The sequence below is a fragment of the Cryptomeria japonica genome, chromosome 6, assembly GCF_030272615.1.
Source record: "Cryptomeria japonica chromosome 6, Sugi_1.0, whole genome shotgun sequence".
NCBI lineage: Eukaryota > Viridiplantae > Streptophyta > Pinopsida > Cupressales > Cupressaceae > Cryptomeria > Cryptomeria japonica.
In genome coordinates this window covers 3,971,178-3,987,028 of record NC_081410.1, presented here as the reverse complement: position 1 = coordinate 3,987,028, position 15,851 = coordinate 3,971,178, and the positions used below count along the sequence as shown (strand labels likewise).

Below are 15,851 nucleotides of genomic sequence, written 5' to 3'. Positions count from 1 at the left end.
TTCTAAGCAGTGCTCTGAGGATCAACCTCACAGTGTTCTTCTTCCATTAGGCTCGCCTGATGGACGGGATGATGCAGAATCCATTTTCGATGATGCACTACCTGAGTTCCCTCCGGAGAATAATCCTCCTCCTACTGTTCCTGTTCCTGATCCCGAGCCTCTTCCAGCTCCTCCAGATGTTAGCACTTCTACTCTCCGGCCTAAATGGTGGGCCAAGACCATTGGTGATCTCAGGGATACTGAGCTCATTGAGGGTAGAACCTCCCGTAATAAGAGCAAACAGCAACATACAGTCAATTTTGCTCTCATGGCTAACATACAAAGTGTTTTTGAGCCTCAGACATATTCAGAGGCTAAAGGTATACCTGAGTGGGAACAGGCTAGGGAAGCTGAGTTCCAAAGTCTTCAGAAGAATCACACTTGGGCCCTTTCTGATCTTCCTTCAGGGAAGAAGCCCATTAGCTGCAAATGGGTGTACAAAGTAAAATACAAAGCTGATGGAACCCTAGACAAGTATAAGGCTCGTCTTGTTGCTCGTGGGTTCTCACAGAAAGAAGGCATTGACTACAAGGAGACTTTTGCTCCTACAGCCAAAATGAGTACCATACGGCTCGTTCTTGCCTTGGCAGCCCAATTCAATTGGAAAGTCCATCAAATGGACGTCAAGAGTGCCTTTTTAAATGGTGACTTACAGGAAGAAGTCTACATGACACAACCTCCAGGATTCAAGGTTGCTGGTCAAGAACAGAAGGTCTGTAGACTAGTCAAAGCACTCTATGGTCTGAAACAAGCTCCTCGGGCTTGGTACATGAAAATTGATAAGTACCTGACAGATCATGGTTTTCAGCGGAGTCCATCTGATGCAAACCTGTATATCAAGCATATTAGTAATGATGTTCTGTTTGTGGTTGTCTATGTGGATGACTTAATCATTATTGGCAGTTCAACACATTTGATCACTGGGATCAAACGGGATTTGTGCTGCACCTTTGATATGACAGATTTGGGACTTCTCCATTACTGCTTAGGAGTTGAAGTCTGGCAGAATGAGAACAGTATCTTTCTCTCTCAGTCCAAGTATGCAAGAAGTCTTGTGGACAGGTTTAGAATGCAGGATTGCAAACTTGCCTCTACTCCTATGGAACCCGGGCTCAAACTTTCAGCTCAGTCATCTTCACCAGTTGTGGATGAATCTTTGTTCAGGCAACTAGTGGGCAGCCTCATCTATCTTACTGCCACTAGACCTGACATCAGTTTTGCAGTGAGCTACATTTCACGCTTCATGACAGCTCCCAAGGCTGATCATTGGATAGCAGCGAAGCGTGTGCTGCGTTATGTGAGTGGCACTGCTGATTATTGACTTCTGTACACTCGGAGTTCTGATCCTACACTCAGTGGTTACACAGATTCTGACTGGGCAGGTTCGGTTGATGACCGTAAATCCACAGCAGGGTATGTGTTTAGTTTGGGATCTGGTGTTGTCACATGGACTAGTAAGAAGCAGCAGGCAATGGCTCTCTCCTCAACAGCAGAGTATCGGGGAGCAGTTAAGGCATCTTGTGAGGCAGTTTGGCTTCGACGAATGCTTGCGGATATGCATGTCTCCCAGGCAGGTCCAACTCCCTTGTTCTGTGATAATCAGGGAGTGCTCAAACTCGCCAAGAATCCAGTCTTCCATGAAAGAACCAAGCATGTGGAAACTCATTGTCACTATATTCGACAACTGGTTGAAGACGGATCTATCCAGTTACTGTATGTTCCTTCCTAGGAGCAGCCAGCAGACATCTTCACTAAGCCCCTTGGTCCTGATAAATTTGTAAAATTCAGGGGGTCTATAGGTGTAGTTAATAGATTGAGCATTAAGGGAGGGTATTAGAATATTAAAATAATGTTAATTTTAGTATTAATGCTCAATAGTGTATATTCTATTTTAGTTAGATTGTCTACGATCTTCTCAGCAGTTTCTTATTAGAAACTTGCTATTCTTGTAAATACTCTTGTATTATTTATGAGCGTCTTGCTCATTCTGTTAATTAGTCAATTCTTTGAAATCCATTGCGTGTCTCGCACTGTTTTATATAGGAAGAATGGAGGCAACCATATGCTCTAAAATAGCACTCACTTGGTAAAGAAGAAAAGGTATGCAAACTTGTCAAGTCCCTATATGGTCTCAAACAAGCTCCTAAAGCTTGGTATATAAAAATCAATGAACATCTGCGACAACATGGTTTTACTAGGCATCCATATGATCCAAATCTCTACCTCAAGGATCAAGGGCGGGATATTGTGATCATTATGTATATGTTGATGGCTTAGTTATCACAGGCAGTTCAGCATAAATGGTTGAGACAACCAAGAATGATCTCAAGAAGGCATTTGATATAACAGATCTCAGGTTACTACATTATTGTCTAGGCTTAGAGGTGTGGCAAACTAACCACCATATATGTTAATCTCAAAGGAAATATGCCAAGACATTGCTTGAGAAATTCAAAATGATGGATTCCAAACCCATGTCTACTCCTATGGAATCAGGATCGCAGTTATCTACATCTGATACATCTCCCCAGGTGAATGCAACTCTCTATCGTCAAATGATTGGAGGTTTGATTTACTTGACTTACACCAGAATAAATATTAGTTTTGCTATTAAATATCTATCAAGATTCATGCAAGAACCAAAAATGTGTCACTAGAAAGCAACAAAATGGGTACTAAGGTATATCGAAGGTACAATGAATCATGGTTTGGAATATAAAAGGAGTAATCAATTCTTCTTAACAGGGTACACAGATGTAGATTATGTAGGATCAATTGATGATAGGAAATCCACATCTGGATTTGTTTTCTTCTTAGGATCAGGACCTACTTCTTGGAGAAGTAAGAAGCAATCCATAGTTGCTCGTTCTTCAATAGAAGTAGAGTATCGTGCAGCAAGTGCAGCAGTTTGGTTGCATCGCATATTAGAAGTATTGAGGGTGCCACAAAACCAGCCTTCAATCCTTTGTTGTGATAATCAAAGTGTTCTCAAGCTTGTTCGTAATCCAATGTTTCATGAACAGACCAAGCATATTGAAGTTAACTGCCACTTCAAACAAGAACATGTTCAACAAAACAACATCCAACTCCAATTCTACTCAACTCAAGAACAACATCCAGATATCTTTACCAAGACTCTTGCACGTGTGAAGTTTGAAAGTTTTTCAGGATTCTCTTATTAGTACTTTAAAGAAATGATGTAATAAGAGGGGAATGTTGGATATTTCATCACTCCCGTACGGTTTGTTTAGTGTTTGTTTGATGTTTGTTATTATATTGTAAACTTAGCATATTAGCTTAGTTTGTTAATGATTTGTTAAACCCATGAGTGCTATTTTAGAGCACACAGTTGCCTCTATTCTTCCTATATATTTGTAGACTCTACGGGAGAATGTATTGAAGAATAATATGATGAGTAATTTTCTTTGATACATTCCAATTACCCTTTGTTATTTTTCTTCTGCCATTTTGCATTGTTTCGTCTTCCAGTTCAATTATGAACTATCAATTGGCATTTGGCATTGATCAATGATGAAGTATCATACTATCAAATGTATTTAGTTTTATAATTCTGTATATTTCTTTAATATATATATATATATATATATATATATATATATATATATATATATATATATATATATATATATATATATATATATATATATATATATATATATAGATATATACGGACGAACCCGACCCACGAACCCAAAGGGCAAAAAAGATTTTGCTCGAACCCATGAACTAGGTTTGTGTGCCCGAACCCGAATCGGTAACTTAGAGTTTAATGCCTTACGTTGTTTGAAGCATTAGAAACCATTCTAGTCAGCAAGTTCATTTAAATTTTTTTTTCACTTCCATGCTGATGAGTTGTCATTGAGCTACTCGATGCAGTTATATACCAAAAAAGGGATCTCAAGATCAATATTTGAGTAAAAAAAGTAATTTAAGGAAGAATGTTTTTTGGCTACAAGAAATATTTGAGAAGGTGGAAATTTTTGTTTAGCAACCTGCTAAATCAATTAATTAGGCCTCAAAAAGTATGTATGTTGTGCATTTTAATACTCCAAGTCCATATAAAATTTAAGAAATATGGATGAAAATGAGTGAAATGTACACAGAATGAGGAGGAACCCTCCAAAACCACGATAATCAGAGCTGAGTCGCTTGTTCCCCTTAACATTGACATGCTCCGAGTGTCAGAGGTAATGTTTTCCTTTATGTTTAAGAAATTGGACTAGCAAGAAAACCATTTAAAACAAATAGCAAGAAAAGTGTCGATCATAAGAGAACAAAAAGGAATTACATGACAAGAACGAGCCCAGCAAGAATCCAGAATCTAGGGAGGCATTAAAGTCAGCAATCACATGAAAACCAAAATCTCTACTCAAGCAACTAGAAAGGCAATCTTAATTATTTCAAGTTGCAACCTTGATATTATTCTAATTAAAAGATCATTTAGCCAAGAAATCAATCAAGATTTAGAGTCAGATTCCAAAATAATATCATTAAAATCCTTTAGATTTGATTCTTAAAAGCTTGGCAAATGGCTCTAGCCTCAACAAAAGTATTAGAAGTTAAAACCAACACCAAGACTAATAGAAAACTAGAACTTAATCTTACCATTATAGCACGACAAGTACCTCCTATGCCAACATTTCTCGCATTGTCTTTTGAAGGTCCATCTACATTAATTTTAACCAAGCACGGAGGAGGGTGTTCCCACTTGATAAGTTGATCATCCTAAGGGTTATTATTGGAAGAGGCAAAAGAGAGAGAAACCATAGGAATACCAAGTCTCATAAGAATTCTAAAATCCCACCAAGAACTCAATTGATGATCCTAAATCCAAACTTAAAAAATTTCTTTCAAATTCGCCATAATTAATCCCCAAACCTAGCGAATATGCCTTGTAGTACCATTGAAAATCCTCTGCTTGCATCCCCACCAAATTTTCCAACATATTAAACCATGATCAATATCATTCAACAAATTTAGGGCTTTTAGCTTTAAAGAGGGTCACGGCTGATTCACGAGAGAGTCTTGGATAGATCATTACTACTCCATGAAATTTCCTTCAAATAGCACCATAAACAATGAATGAAAATAGCAAAGGGGCAAGCTAAAAGGGGACCTTTTCCACTCTGGTAGAGGATACATCGATTCGAACCAAGAACCCCATGTTTCTGAAAATTATCATGATGAAGAAATTTATATAAAGCTGCTAGCCACATGAAAGGATTCACCTTTGACCAAAATTTGAGATGCAGTTCCAAAGCTTAGAATTCTTACCTACAAGGATTTTTGCCAAAAGAATTTTATAATCGGTTTGTATAGTATAAATCCCAAAAATCTTAGTCCCCATCCAAGGATGTCATAATGCTTTTAGCCTTTTATGAAGAGACCTTTTCGGACACTAGCTAATCAGTCAATGAGAAGAGGCAATTGTTGACCTAGCCAAAGATATTTAAGTTTCCATTTCCAAATCCTCCTACCATCGTACATGACATCATACTAGATATCAGAAACATGACTACAATAAACCTCAACACATTTATAGTTTAGTTAAAGGTGATCAAGAAATTCCACACTAAGTGGACTATGTTGACTCCACACATCATCCCAAAAAAGAGTGACAATCCAATAGAGGCCAATTTTAATTAGATAACTTCCCAACTTCATAGTTTTCCTTATTTGAGAATCCTAGGAATGAAAGAAAGATTCTATAGATTGAAGTACTTGAGCTTAAAAGTTCTACCCCATAAGGCATGTTCCTCCACACACCATCTCCGATACAATTTGGCAGCAAGTGCCATATTGTTAAGGAGAAAAGATCTTATACCTAACTTGCCTCTCTTTAAGATGAAAGATTTTATCCCAATTAACCAAATGCCATATCTTTTTCTTAAAATTTCATTCCCAAAGAAACTTTCTCATTTTATGGTCCAAATCATGAAGGATGCCTCTTGGCACTGCAAGAACGATAAATCTATAAACATAGAGAGCTTGAATCACAACTTTGAGAAGGACCACATGGCCAACCAAAGGGATTATCTATGTGTCCAATGACTAAAATGACATTGAACAAAATCTAACATAAAAAATAAAATCAATTTTCCAAGGCAAGTAGGAGATATAGGGATACCCAAATATCTGAAAGGAGAAGCAACCTGGAAATGAAGAATATTAGCAACTTGTTCCTAAAGATGAAGGTTTACATGGAAGAAGAAAACTTGAGACTTTTGTTCATTCAAGATTTGATCAAATGCACTGATATAAACGTCATGAGCTCACCTAAGAGCAATCACTTCCTTAAGAGCGGCATTGGCCATCAAATAAGTGTCATCCACAAACTAAAGATGGATAAGTGATCCATACCTTGCACAATGTGAAAGCCAAAAAATAGATTTGGAACATTTGAGGTGCTTTAAAAATAATGGAGGGAGAATCATTTGTAATCATAGAAAAAGAACTAATGCAAGAGGCCATGACTTATTGAATCTAGTTATCATCAAAACCAAAGGCACATAAGATATCTTCCATAAATTTCAAACAAAGACTTTCATGAGCATGGAAGTTTTCTCGTTAACATGCATAGAGTGAATAGTCAACTAGACAATTACAATAACATCAAGGATTCGGTGTCCTTGTAGAAACCCCTTGTTTTGGGGAAATGATAGAAGAAAAGATTCGCTTCAACTACTTAGCAATAGTTTTGGAAAATATCTTATATAGATAGTGAGCCATAGGTCAGACATCAAAAAAATTCTAAACAAGATCTTTCTTAGGAATCAGGGCATGACAAGAGTTGTTAAGAGCTTTTAACATTTGTTTTGAAGTATGCAATTCCTCAAAAGCCTCAAAAATGTCGTCTTTGACAATAGCCCAAAAAGCTTGAAAGAACTCGATAGGAAATTAATCCTTAGCATTTGTTTTGCTCATGGGACCCTCTCTCCAAAAAAATAGTTCCTGAAGCCCCCTCATGGGACTGCAGCCTAAGGCTATTTAAGCATATGATGGATTTGAAGAGAAAGATGACGGTCTGAAGGCCATATATGCACTCAACCGATTGCAAAATAGACAATAACATTATTTGAAATTAATGAATTCGGCAAAAACTGGATATCTAATGGCGGCCTTTCCTTTATAGCCATTAATTGCCCCCGACATCCACAAATAGTAAAACATACTCTAATTTAAGCCAGACCTAATGGCGGCCACACCGTCTTTATCACGAATTGTCCCCAGTATAGATAAAATAATAGATTCTAGATTTCTTCAAAGGTCTCTCCAACAAGAAGCATAGCAGAATTTTCATGTGTTCTTTGGATTGCCAGAGAAAGATGACGGTCCGAAGGCCATATATGCACTCAACCGATTGCAAAATAGACAATAACATTATTTGAAATTAATGAATTCGGCAAAAACTGGATATCTAATGGCGGCCTTTCCTTTATAGCCATTAATGGCCCCCGACATCCACAAATAGTAAAACATACTCTAATTTAAGCCAAACCTAATGGCGGCCACACCCTCTTTATCACGAATTGTCCCCCGAATAGATAAATTAATAGATTCTAGATTTCTTCAAAGGTCTCTCCAACCAGAATTATAGCAGAATTTTCATGTGTTCTTTCTCTTTAAAGAAACAACAATTCAGGGTTTCGTCAACGGTAAATTCAATTTGAATTTATACTTACGGGATAAGAGGTAGGCGAGAGCGATAACGCAGATAATCCATACGAGGGTTCTGGCCTTGGCTTCCTCTATCAGATCATTTATGCTCTCCATTCGCCGCGCCATACCTCAATGCAGCGAGTCGGGCCCTGCACCTACCCAAAACATAAAAATAAAATTTCGCCCCGAGAAGGAAAAGGATTTTTTTGGAGGGTGTTGGCTTCTTATTATATCCACGCTGGAGCCAGCAGGGCGGGCCACGGTACGCATGTGCAAAAAAATCACAGTGATTACTGGTTTTCCGTTCGGCCTTTTCAGCTCGCACCTCCTGCTAGGTAAATTCTTCCCGGTGAGAATAATTTTGCCACTATAGTTTGAAAACGTGTGAACGAACTTCCAACGGAACCTTTGTCTTCTTGGCTTCCCTCCCGGGAACTTTCCACATCTTTGTCCTCTTGTTATTAATTACGTGAGATGTATAAGGGTGAAATGAGATAGTGTTAAAACAAATTGGATCGTAAACTTGATTTTTAACTATATTTAAACTATAATTCTGATCATTATTATTTATTATAAATTAGAAAAAATATAATTATGATTAAAATTAAGATTAAGCTCACAACAACAATTGTTATAATGTAGTGTTAAAGTTGTTTCTTTGGATCGAATCCTATCCAAGACTCTTGTGTAAACTATAATTCTGATCATTATTATTTATCATAAATTAGAAAAAATATAATTATGATTAAAATTAAGATTAAGCTCACAACAACAATTGTTATAATGTAGTGTTAAAGTTGTTTCTTTGGTTCGAATCCTATCCAAGACTCTTGTGTGTTGTTGGTTGTAGATTGGATGTTGACATGGTCAAAGAACAAATAGAGCGGAGGTCTCGGTTGGTTGGGACAACAAACTCCTCACACCTCATGAATGAAGATGGAGGATAGACCCAATGTTGGGGTTCGCACCCACATGCCTCAGAGGAGACGAAGAACAAAGAGGAGGTTTTGGTTGGTTGGCAACGACATGCTCCCCACCCCTCACGAATGAGATGGAGGATAGGCCCCACGTTGGGGTTTGCACCCACATGCCTCGGAGGAGATGAAGGAAGAGAGATCGATAGCAGTGTCAGACGAAGAATTGTTGGAGGAAGGTACGAGGGCTAGGAGAGAGATAAGAAGGAGACAAGGAGAGATAAGGAGGAAAAAATGAGGACAAAAGGAGGTGCTAATGCCTCGCAATCAAATATGATGTACTTCGGGATAAGGTCTTCCATTATGGCCCCACTGGTTCAAAGCTCTAGTCAAAAGCAATCACCAATAAAAAATAATAATTATAAATTAATGTTATAATTGATTATTTTGATATAATCATGTTATTTAATATTATTTAACTAAGAAATCTAAATAATTATGCATAAGAAATAAATATTAATTAGAATTAGAGTTACAATATAATCGATTAAAAACTTTATAATTATATTATGATTATGTAATAGTTGAAAATAATATTTAAGAAGTGTTGTGTAGTGGGGAGTACTTGTCTTTGTAGTATTGATGTAAATAGAATAATTATTAATATAAATTATATATATTTATATTAAAAAATAGAAAAATAAAAAAATTATACTAATAGTAAATAAATAAGACTAATTAATTATTAACTAATTTAATATTAAATAACTAAAAAATATATCCCACTAATAAAAATTAAATACAAATATGTAATAAATTTATTAATATATAACAAATATATTATATAAAATAATAAATTAATTAATTTCAATCAATTATTAACAAATTTAATATATAAGAAGTGGTTTTGAAATGGCTTTCTTGATCTACTAAAACCCTTCTGCATTTTATTGTTGGTTTGTCGTCTTTTGTTGTTGGGTCACTGTCTACTGTTGGTTTGCAATTTGTTGTGGGTTCATTGTAAATGGCTACTGTTGGTTTGCCACTTGTTGATTTTTTGCATGCGAACAATGGTGTCCTTGTTGTGACTGATTACCCACCTATAGGTTTGGGTTCACTGTAAGTGCATGTTAGTCTTAGAGGATCTGATTAATATTGAGAGGGGGGATGAATCAATATTAACAACAATTCAAATTTGAAACTCAACCTTATAAAACTTTCACCAAATTAAACAATAACCAACAACAAAACCATTTACCAATATCGGTATCTGCTGATAATCATCTGCTAATCTGATTTATCAAGTCCGCACATTAAGTGTTCATTAACAATGTATTAACTGACAATAGAACACAACAACACATAAAAACATTCACCATGTGAACACCATGTTTTTCACATGGAAACCCAAATAGGGAAAAACCATAGTGGGAAACGGTACCCACAAAATTGTGCACTCTTTCAGAATGCACCTTGTTAGGAGCCTATCCCGATTGGGAGCTTACAAAGATGCCCTATTAGGAGCAAACCCTGTTAGGAGTCACCCGGTTAAGGGATTTAGATGATGAGCCATGTTAGGAGCTTTGACCTGTTAGGATCAACCTCGCAAGACGATTTAACACTTAGATGTTGAGCTACCCAGTTAAGGGGTTTCCAATGTAAGGCATGTTAGGACCTACCCGACTAAGGGATTTTGATTGTTGCAACTATTAGGGAACAATAGTGAATGATCTGGGTATAGCACTTAACTGCTTGCTTGATCAAATCCAATTTTGCTCCAAATCTTCTACACTCTGGCAGATCTCTCACACTCTGGTTTGGCTTCACACTCTTCTCAAAACCACCAACACAACAAACATCAACTAAACTAACATAAATAACATTTACAACTAGGTCAGTTACTAAACCTTGGATACATCAAGAATTTACAATACAGATCATCATATAGATCATTACAACATTTTACAAGACAATATCAATCATTGAGTGATCGTAACTCGTCACAGTAACTCGATCTGATACAAAGTCAAACCCTTAGAACACTCTTCTAAGAGCTTCATTGTTTCCCAATAAATTTCATCTTCAAACACGGCAAAACAACAATTCATCCATCTACGCGGGTTGTGCCACGTCACCTCCAACATTTGAACTTGATGTAGATCACTGTCAAACCAAAAATCATTACCGGTTAAGAGAAATCTTTATCGGTCCTTAAACCCTAGCAAAAATACAATATAAACCATAAACATGACTTCCGGTAACCAAAACATGATGCAGTTATGGTCAAATACATATTACAGTGATACAAACTCACATTCCAAACCGCAACACTTCAATCATCACCAATCGCCAGATCTAATCATAACATTTCCTCATTTACCGTTTAAGATCCTAATTCCCAGTTTCTTGTTTCTTTATTGGTAAGCTCTTTCCGGTAGACCAAAAAAGACTAAGATGACAAAATACAACATAGTAAATATCAATTGTCATCAATGACAACACAAACAACTGATCAAAGTCATCCAATCATGCAATCTCAATCTCTTCATCACAAACAATCCTTTACCAGTTCAGTCATCATTCTTCATCTGCATCAATTATGCCAATCATGCCAACATTCTCCCCCTTTGCCATTGATGGCAACACCAACATATTCAACTAAAATCATGATGCTTAGTTCTAGAACTTCTCTATTGCACTTCACTCTTCTGTCAGTTCTTCTCTTGTCCACCTGGAACTAAATCTTCGTTTCCTCTCCCTCTTTTTGTTACACATCTTCTCCTCCTTAGGATAATATATTTCTTCTCCCCAGTCATATTTCTTATTCTCCCCCTTTCACAGCACTGCCAAAGGTGCATATGCATCAACAATCATCAAATTTGTTGATGTTGTTTTCAACATCTCTGCAAATCTCATCTAAGTTGCTCCCCCTGCCGAGTAGCCATCATTTCATCAATCCATAGTGAAAAGTGTTCAATAAGCATATTGGATTGATGCATCGCCTACATCCTAGTTTTTCTTGTATAGGGGTCTGACCCCTAATTTACCTCTGAGGTACTCAAAGGTAATCTTCAACAATGGTTTTGTGAAAATGTCTGCTAGTTGCTCTTTGCTTGTCACGTACTCCATTCTGACTTGTTTTTCCTGTACTCTCTCCCTCATAAAGTGATATTTCAATTCTATGTGCTTTGTCCTTGCATGTAACACAAGATTTTTTGAAATTATAATAGCACTAGTATTGTCACAATAAACAATCATCAGTTCAGACATATCTTTCTTAAAACCTTCCAACACATGTCTCATCTAGATTGCCTATGTGCAATTCATAGATGTTGCAACATATTCTGCTTTAGTTGTTGATTGTGATACACATGTTTACTTTTTACTTGTCCAAGCAACCAATCTACCTCCAAGAATAAAAGCTCCACCGGTAGTGTTTTTCCAGTCATCAACGTTGCCTGCCCAATCTGCATCAGTAAACACTTCCAAAGAAAAATCATTCTTATAAGGATACCATAAGCCATAGTCCATTGTGCCTTTCAGATATCTAAATATCCTTTTCACTGCTACCAAGTGAGTCTCCTTGGGATCCTTCTGAAATCTAGCAACCAAACCAACAACATGTGCAATATTAGGCCTATTGTGAACAACATAATGCAACTTACCAATCATGGATCTATATTATTTTTCATCAACAAAGGGTGAATCATCATGTTTAGACAATTTACAACCTATCACCATTGGAGTACCAACCGGGTTACAATCCTCCATGCCAAATGTTTTCAACACTTCCTTTACATACTTACTTTGATAGATAAATATTCCACCATCCAATTGTTGGACCTGCAACCCAATGAAAAACTTAATCTCACCAATAAGAGACATCTCAAATTATTTCTTCATCTCCTCAACAAAATCCATACATAAATCATCATCACCTCCAAAAGTTATATCATTTACAAATACTTCAGCTATCAACACTTTGTCTCCATCAGTCTTAAGATATGTGTTATTGTCCTCACTAGTACGTTGGAATCCTATCTTGATAAGGTGTGCATGCAATCTTTCATACCATGCTCTCGGTGCCTGATTCAATCCATACGGTGCCTTGTGTAACTTGCAAACCATATATTTATCCTTAGACAAAGCAAATCCATCTGTTTGTTCTATGTACACTTCTTCCTCAAGGATGTCATTAAGAAAAGCATATTTAACATCTATCTGGTAGACCTTAAAGCCTTTAAATGCAACATAAGCAAGTAACATTCTTACTCCTTCCAATCTTGCCACCGATGCAAAGGTTTCTCCATGATCTTCTCCTTATTCTTGTGCATGGCCTTTGCATACCAACCTTTCTTTATTCCTCACAACCTTGCCTTCTTCATTCAACTTGTTTCTAAAGACCCATTTAGTGCCAACCACATTCTTGTTTTCTGATCCGGGAACAAGTGTCCATGCCTTGTTCTTCTCTATCTGATCCAATTCCTCATTCATAGCATTAATCCAATCATCATCATTCAATGCCTCTCTTACTGTTTTAGGCTCAATAGTAGAAATCAGACATGAGTTTTCTCTGATTTTCCTTCTTGTTTATACTCTAGCATTTTTATCTCCAATAATTTGGTCTTCTGAATGATTTAGTCTGACATACCTTGGTATTACCGGTTCTGGTGTTGTGCCTTCTGCTTCATGTTCTTCATGTTCTTCATCGCTTTCTTCATTTACCGATTGAGCACCTATTTCTACATCTTCCGACTTATCATTCTTTTGTACTTCTGGTTCAATAAACACAAGTTTTTCTTCATCTTTCTCAAGTTCAGATCTGTTGGTGTTATTAGATTTCTTAGAGTTCATCTACCTTCACATTTGCACTCTCAATGATCCTTTTTGTTCTCTTGTTATAACATTTGAAAGCCTTAATCTTTGTAGAGTAACCAAGAAAAATTCCTTCATCACACTTTGCATCAAACTTTCTAGTGAAATCATCACATTTAATGAATAATTTACTCCCAAAATTTTTAAAGTAACTTACATTAGGATTCTTGTCATGCCATAATTCATAAGGTGTTGTGTTGTTACCTCTCTTGACAAGTACCTAATTCAAAGTGTAAACAACGGTGCTAACTTCTCTCCAAAACATTTTCGGTACTTCACCTTGAATCAACATGGTTATAGCAGCTTCAACAATTGTTCTATTAATTCTCTCTGCTATCCCATTCTATTGTGGAGTTCTAGGAGCTGACATCTGCCTCTTGATTCCCTGTTCATCACAAAACTTCACAAACTCATCAGAAGTAAATTCTCCTCCCCGGTCAGATCTCAAACATTTCAAATTCTTCTTGGTTTCTTTCTCAACTAAAGCTTTGAATACTTTGAATTTACTGAATGCCTTAGACTTTTCTCTTTGAAAAGTTATCCATATTATCTTGGAAAAATCATCAGTGAAAATCATGAAATATTTATCACCATGATAGCTCTTAGTCCTCATAGGACCACAAAGATCAGTATGAACCAAATCTAGAATATTTTCTAAAGAGAAAGAATTACTCTTAAAAGTTACAGAAGTCATCTTACCCATCTGACAGTCCTTACATAGCACATTATCTGGTTTAACAAGTTGAGGCAAACCTCTCACAATACTTGATTTACGAACTTTTATCAAATTGTCAAAATTCACACGACAAAACCTCTTGTGCCATTACCAGTTGTCTTCAATATTTGCCACCAAACAACTATTCACATTAGTATTCAAATGAAAAATATTACCTCTTGTATGCTTTCCAGTAGCAATCAATTCCCCATTACTTCCAAGAATCCTGCACACTCCACTTTTAAATTCTAGAAGATATCCCTTATCATTTAATTGACCAACACTCAAAAGGTTATATTTTAATCCATCAACCCAAAAGATATCATCTGCATTACTTTTTCCATTCAATTAAATAGTTCCTTTACCTTGAACCATGTAGGGCGAGTTGTTACCAAACCTTACCACACTACCATCAAATTCTTCAAGAGGTAAGAAATTGTTTCTATCACCGGCCATGTGGTGCGAGAAACCACTATCTATTATCTATTCATCACTGCTATCCATGTGAGACACCAATGCCTTTTCATCAGTCAAATCTTCCTTCACATCAACAAACACTATCTTCTCATTGTCATCTTCTCCTGATTCTTCGTCACTTACTCCTTCATAAACCGCAACATAGCTATGTTTTTGTCCTTTTCCTTTAAATTTCCTGAACTTTTCCTTTTTATCACCGTTAGGACAATTTGGAGCAATGTGTCCAATCTTATTATAGGAAAAACACTTCAAAGGAAGTTTACCTTTGTACTTACGAGTGCCTCTAGGAAATCTTTTAGCCAATAGTGCCTCGAGTTCCATCAGATGATCTTCATCATCAGCATCACCTCTATTACTGCCATGACTAGACCTGCAATCATGATTATGACAAATATCCTTTCCTTTCTTCACAGATGTATCGGTTACATAAGCTTTAAAAGCATATTCAAATGGTTTTGAAATACTATTATCAAAGTTATTTAACTCAAATGCAGTCAACTTTCCAATAAGAGAATCAACAATGACTTTATCTTTAGAAATAGATCCCACTTCTTGAATTGCAGGAACTCTAATAACATATTGTGGTAGGAGAGTTCTAAGCATTTTACTAACAACAACATCATCATCAATCTTACCTCCAACACTCTTAATACCACCTACAACTTCTTTAATCCTTTGACCATATTGTGCAATGTTCTCACCATCAAATTTGCCTCTTAAACTTTCTTCTTTTGCTCTTTGTACATGTTCATCTCCTCATTAAATCAAGTCTAGTTTCTCTCATACCTCAAATGTGGTTTCTAATCCATGAACATCTATATACTTAGATAAAGTACTTACAATTGCTTCCAAGGATTGAATGTTTTCTTGTTGTTCTTTAAACTCATACAATGTCAAGGGGTTGGTAGTAGAAGCAACATACTTGTTTACCACATGATTCCAATACTGAGCACCCAATCCTTTGATGTTTTCTTGTTGTTCTTTAATCTTTCTGGACATAGAGGACAAATGCTCTGATATCAATTGTTAATCTTAGAGGATCCGGTTAATACTGAGAGATGGGGGTGAATTAGTATTAACAACAAATTCAAATTTGAAACTCAATCTTATAAAAATTTCACCAAATCAAAAAATAATCAACAACAAAACCA

General features: G+C 36.3%; 1 protein-coding gene across 1 annotated transcript in view; it reads right to left on the bottom strand.

Annotated features, from left to right (window-relative positions):
* Positions 1-8,160, bottom strand: part of LOC131077555 (uncharacterized) — a 164,545-nt gene extending 156,385 nt beyond the window's left edge. The window contains exon 1 of the mRNA XM_058015073.2: positions 7,743-8,160. Coding sequence (XP_057871056.1) covers positions 7,743-7,845 — 103 coding nt within the window. The 5' untranslated portion in view covers positions 7,846-8,160. The remainder of the gene's footprint in view (positions 1-7,742) is intronic.
* Between the last annotated feature and the right edge of the window lie 7,691 nt (positions 8,161-15,851).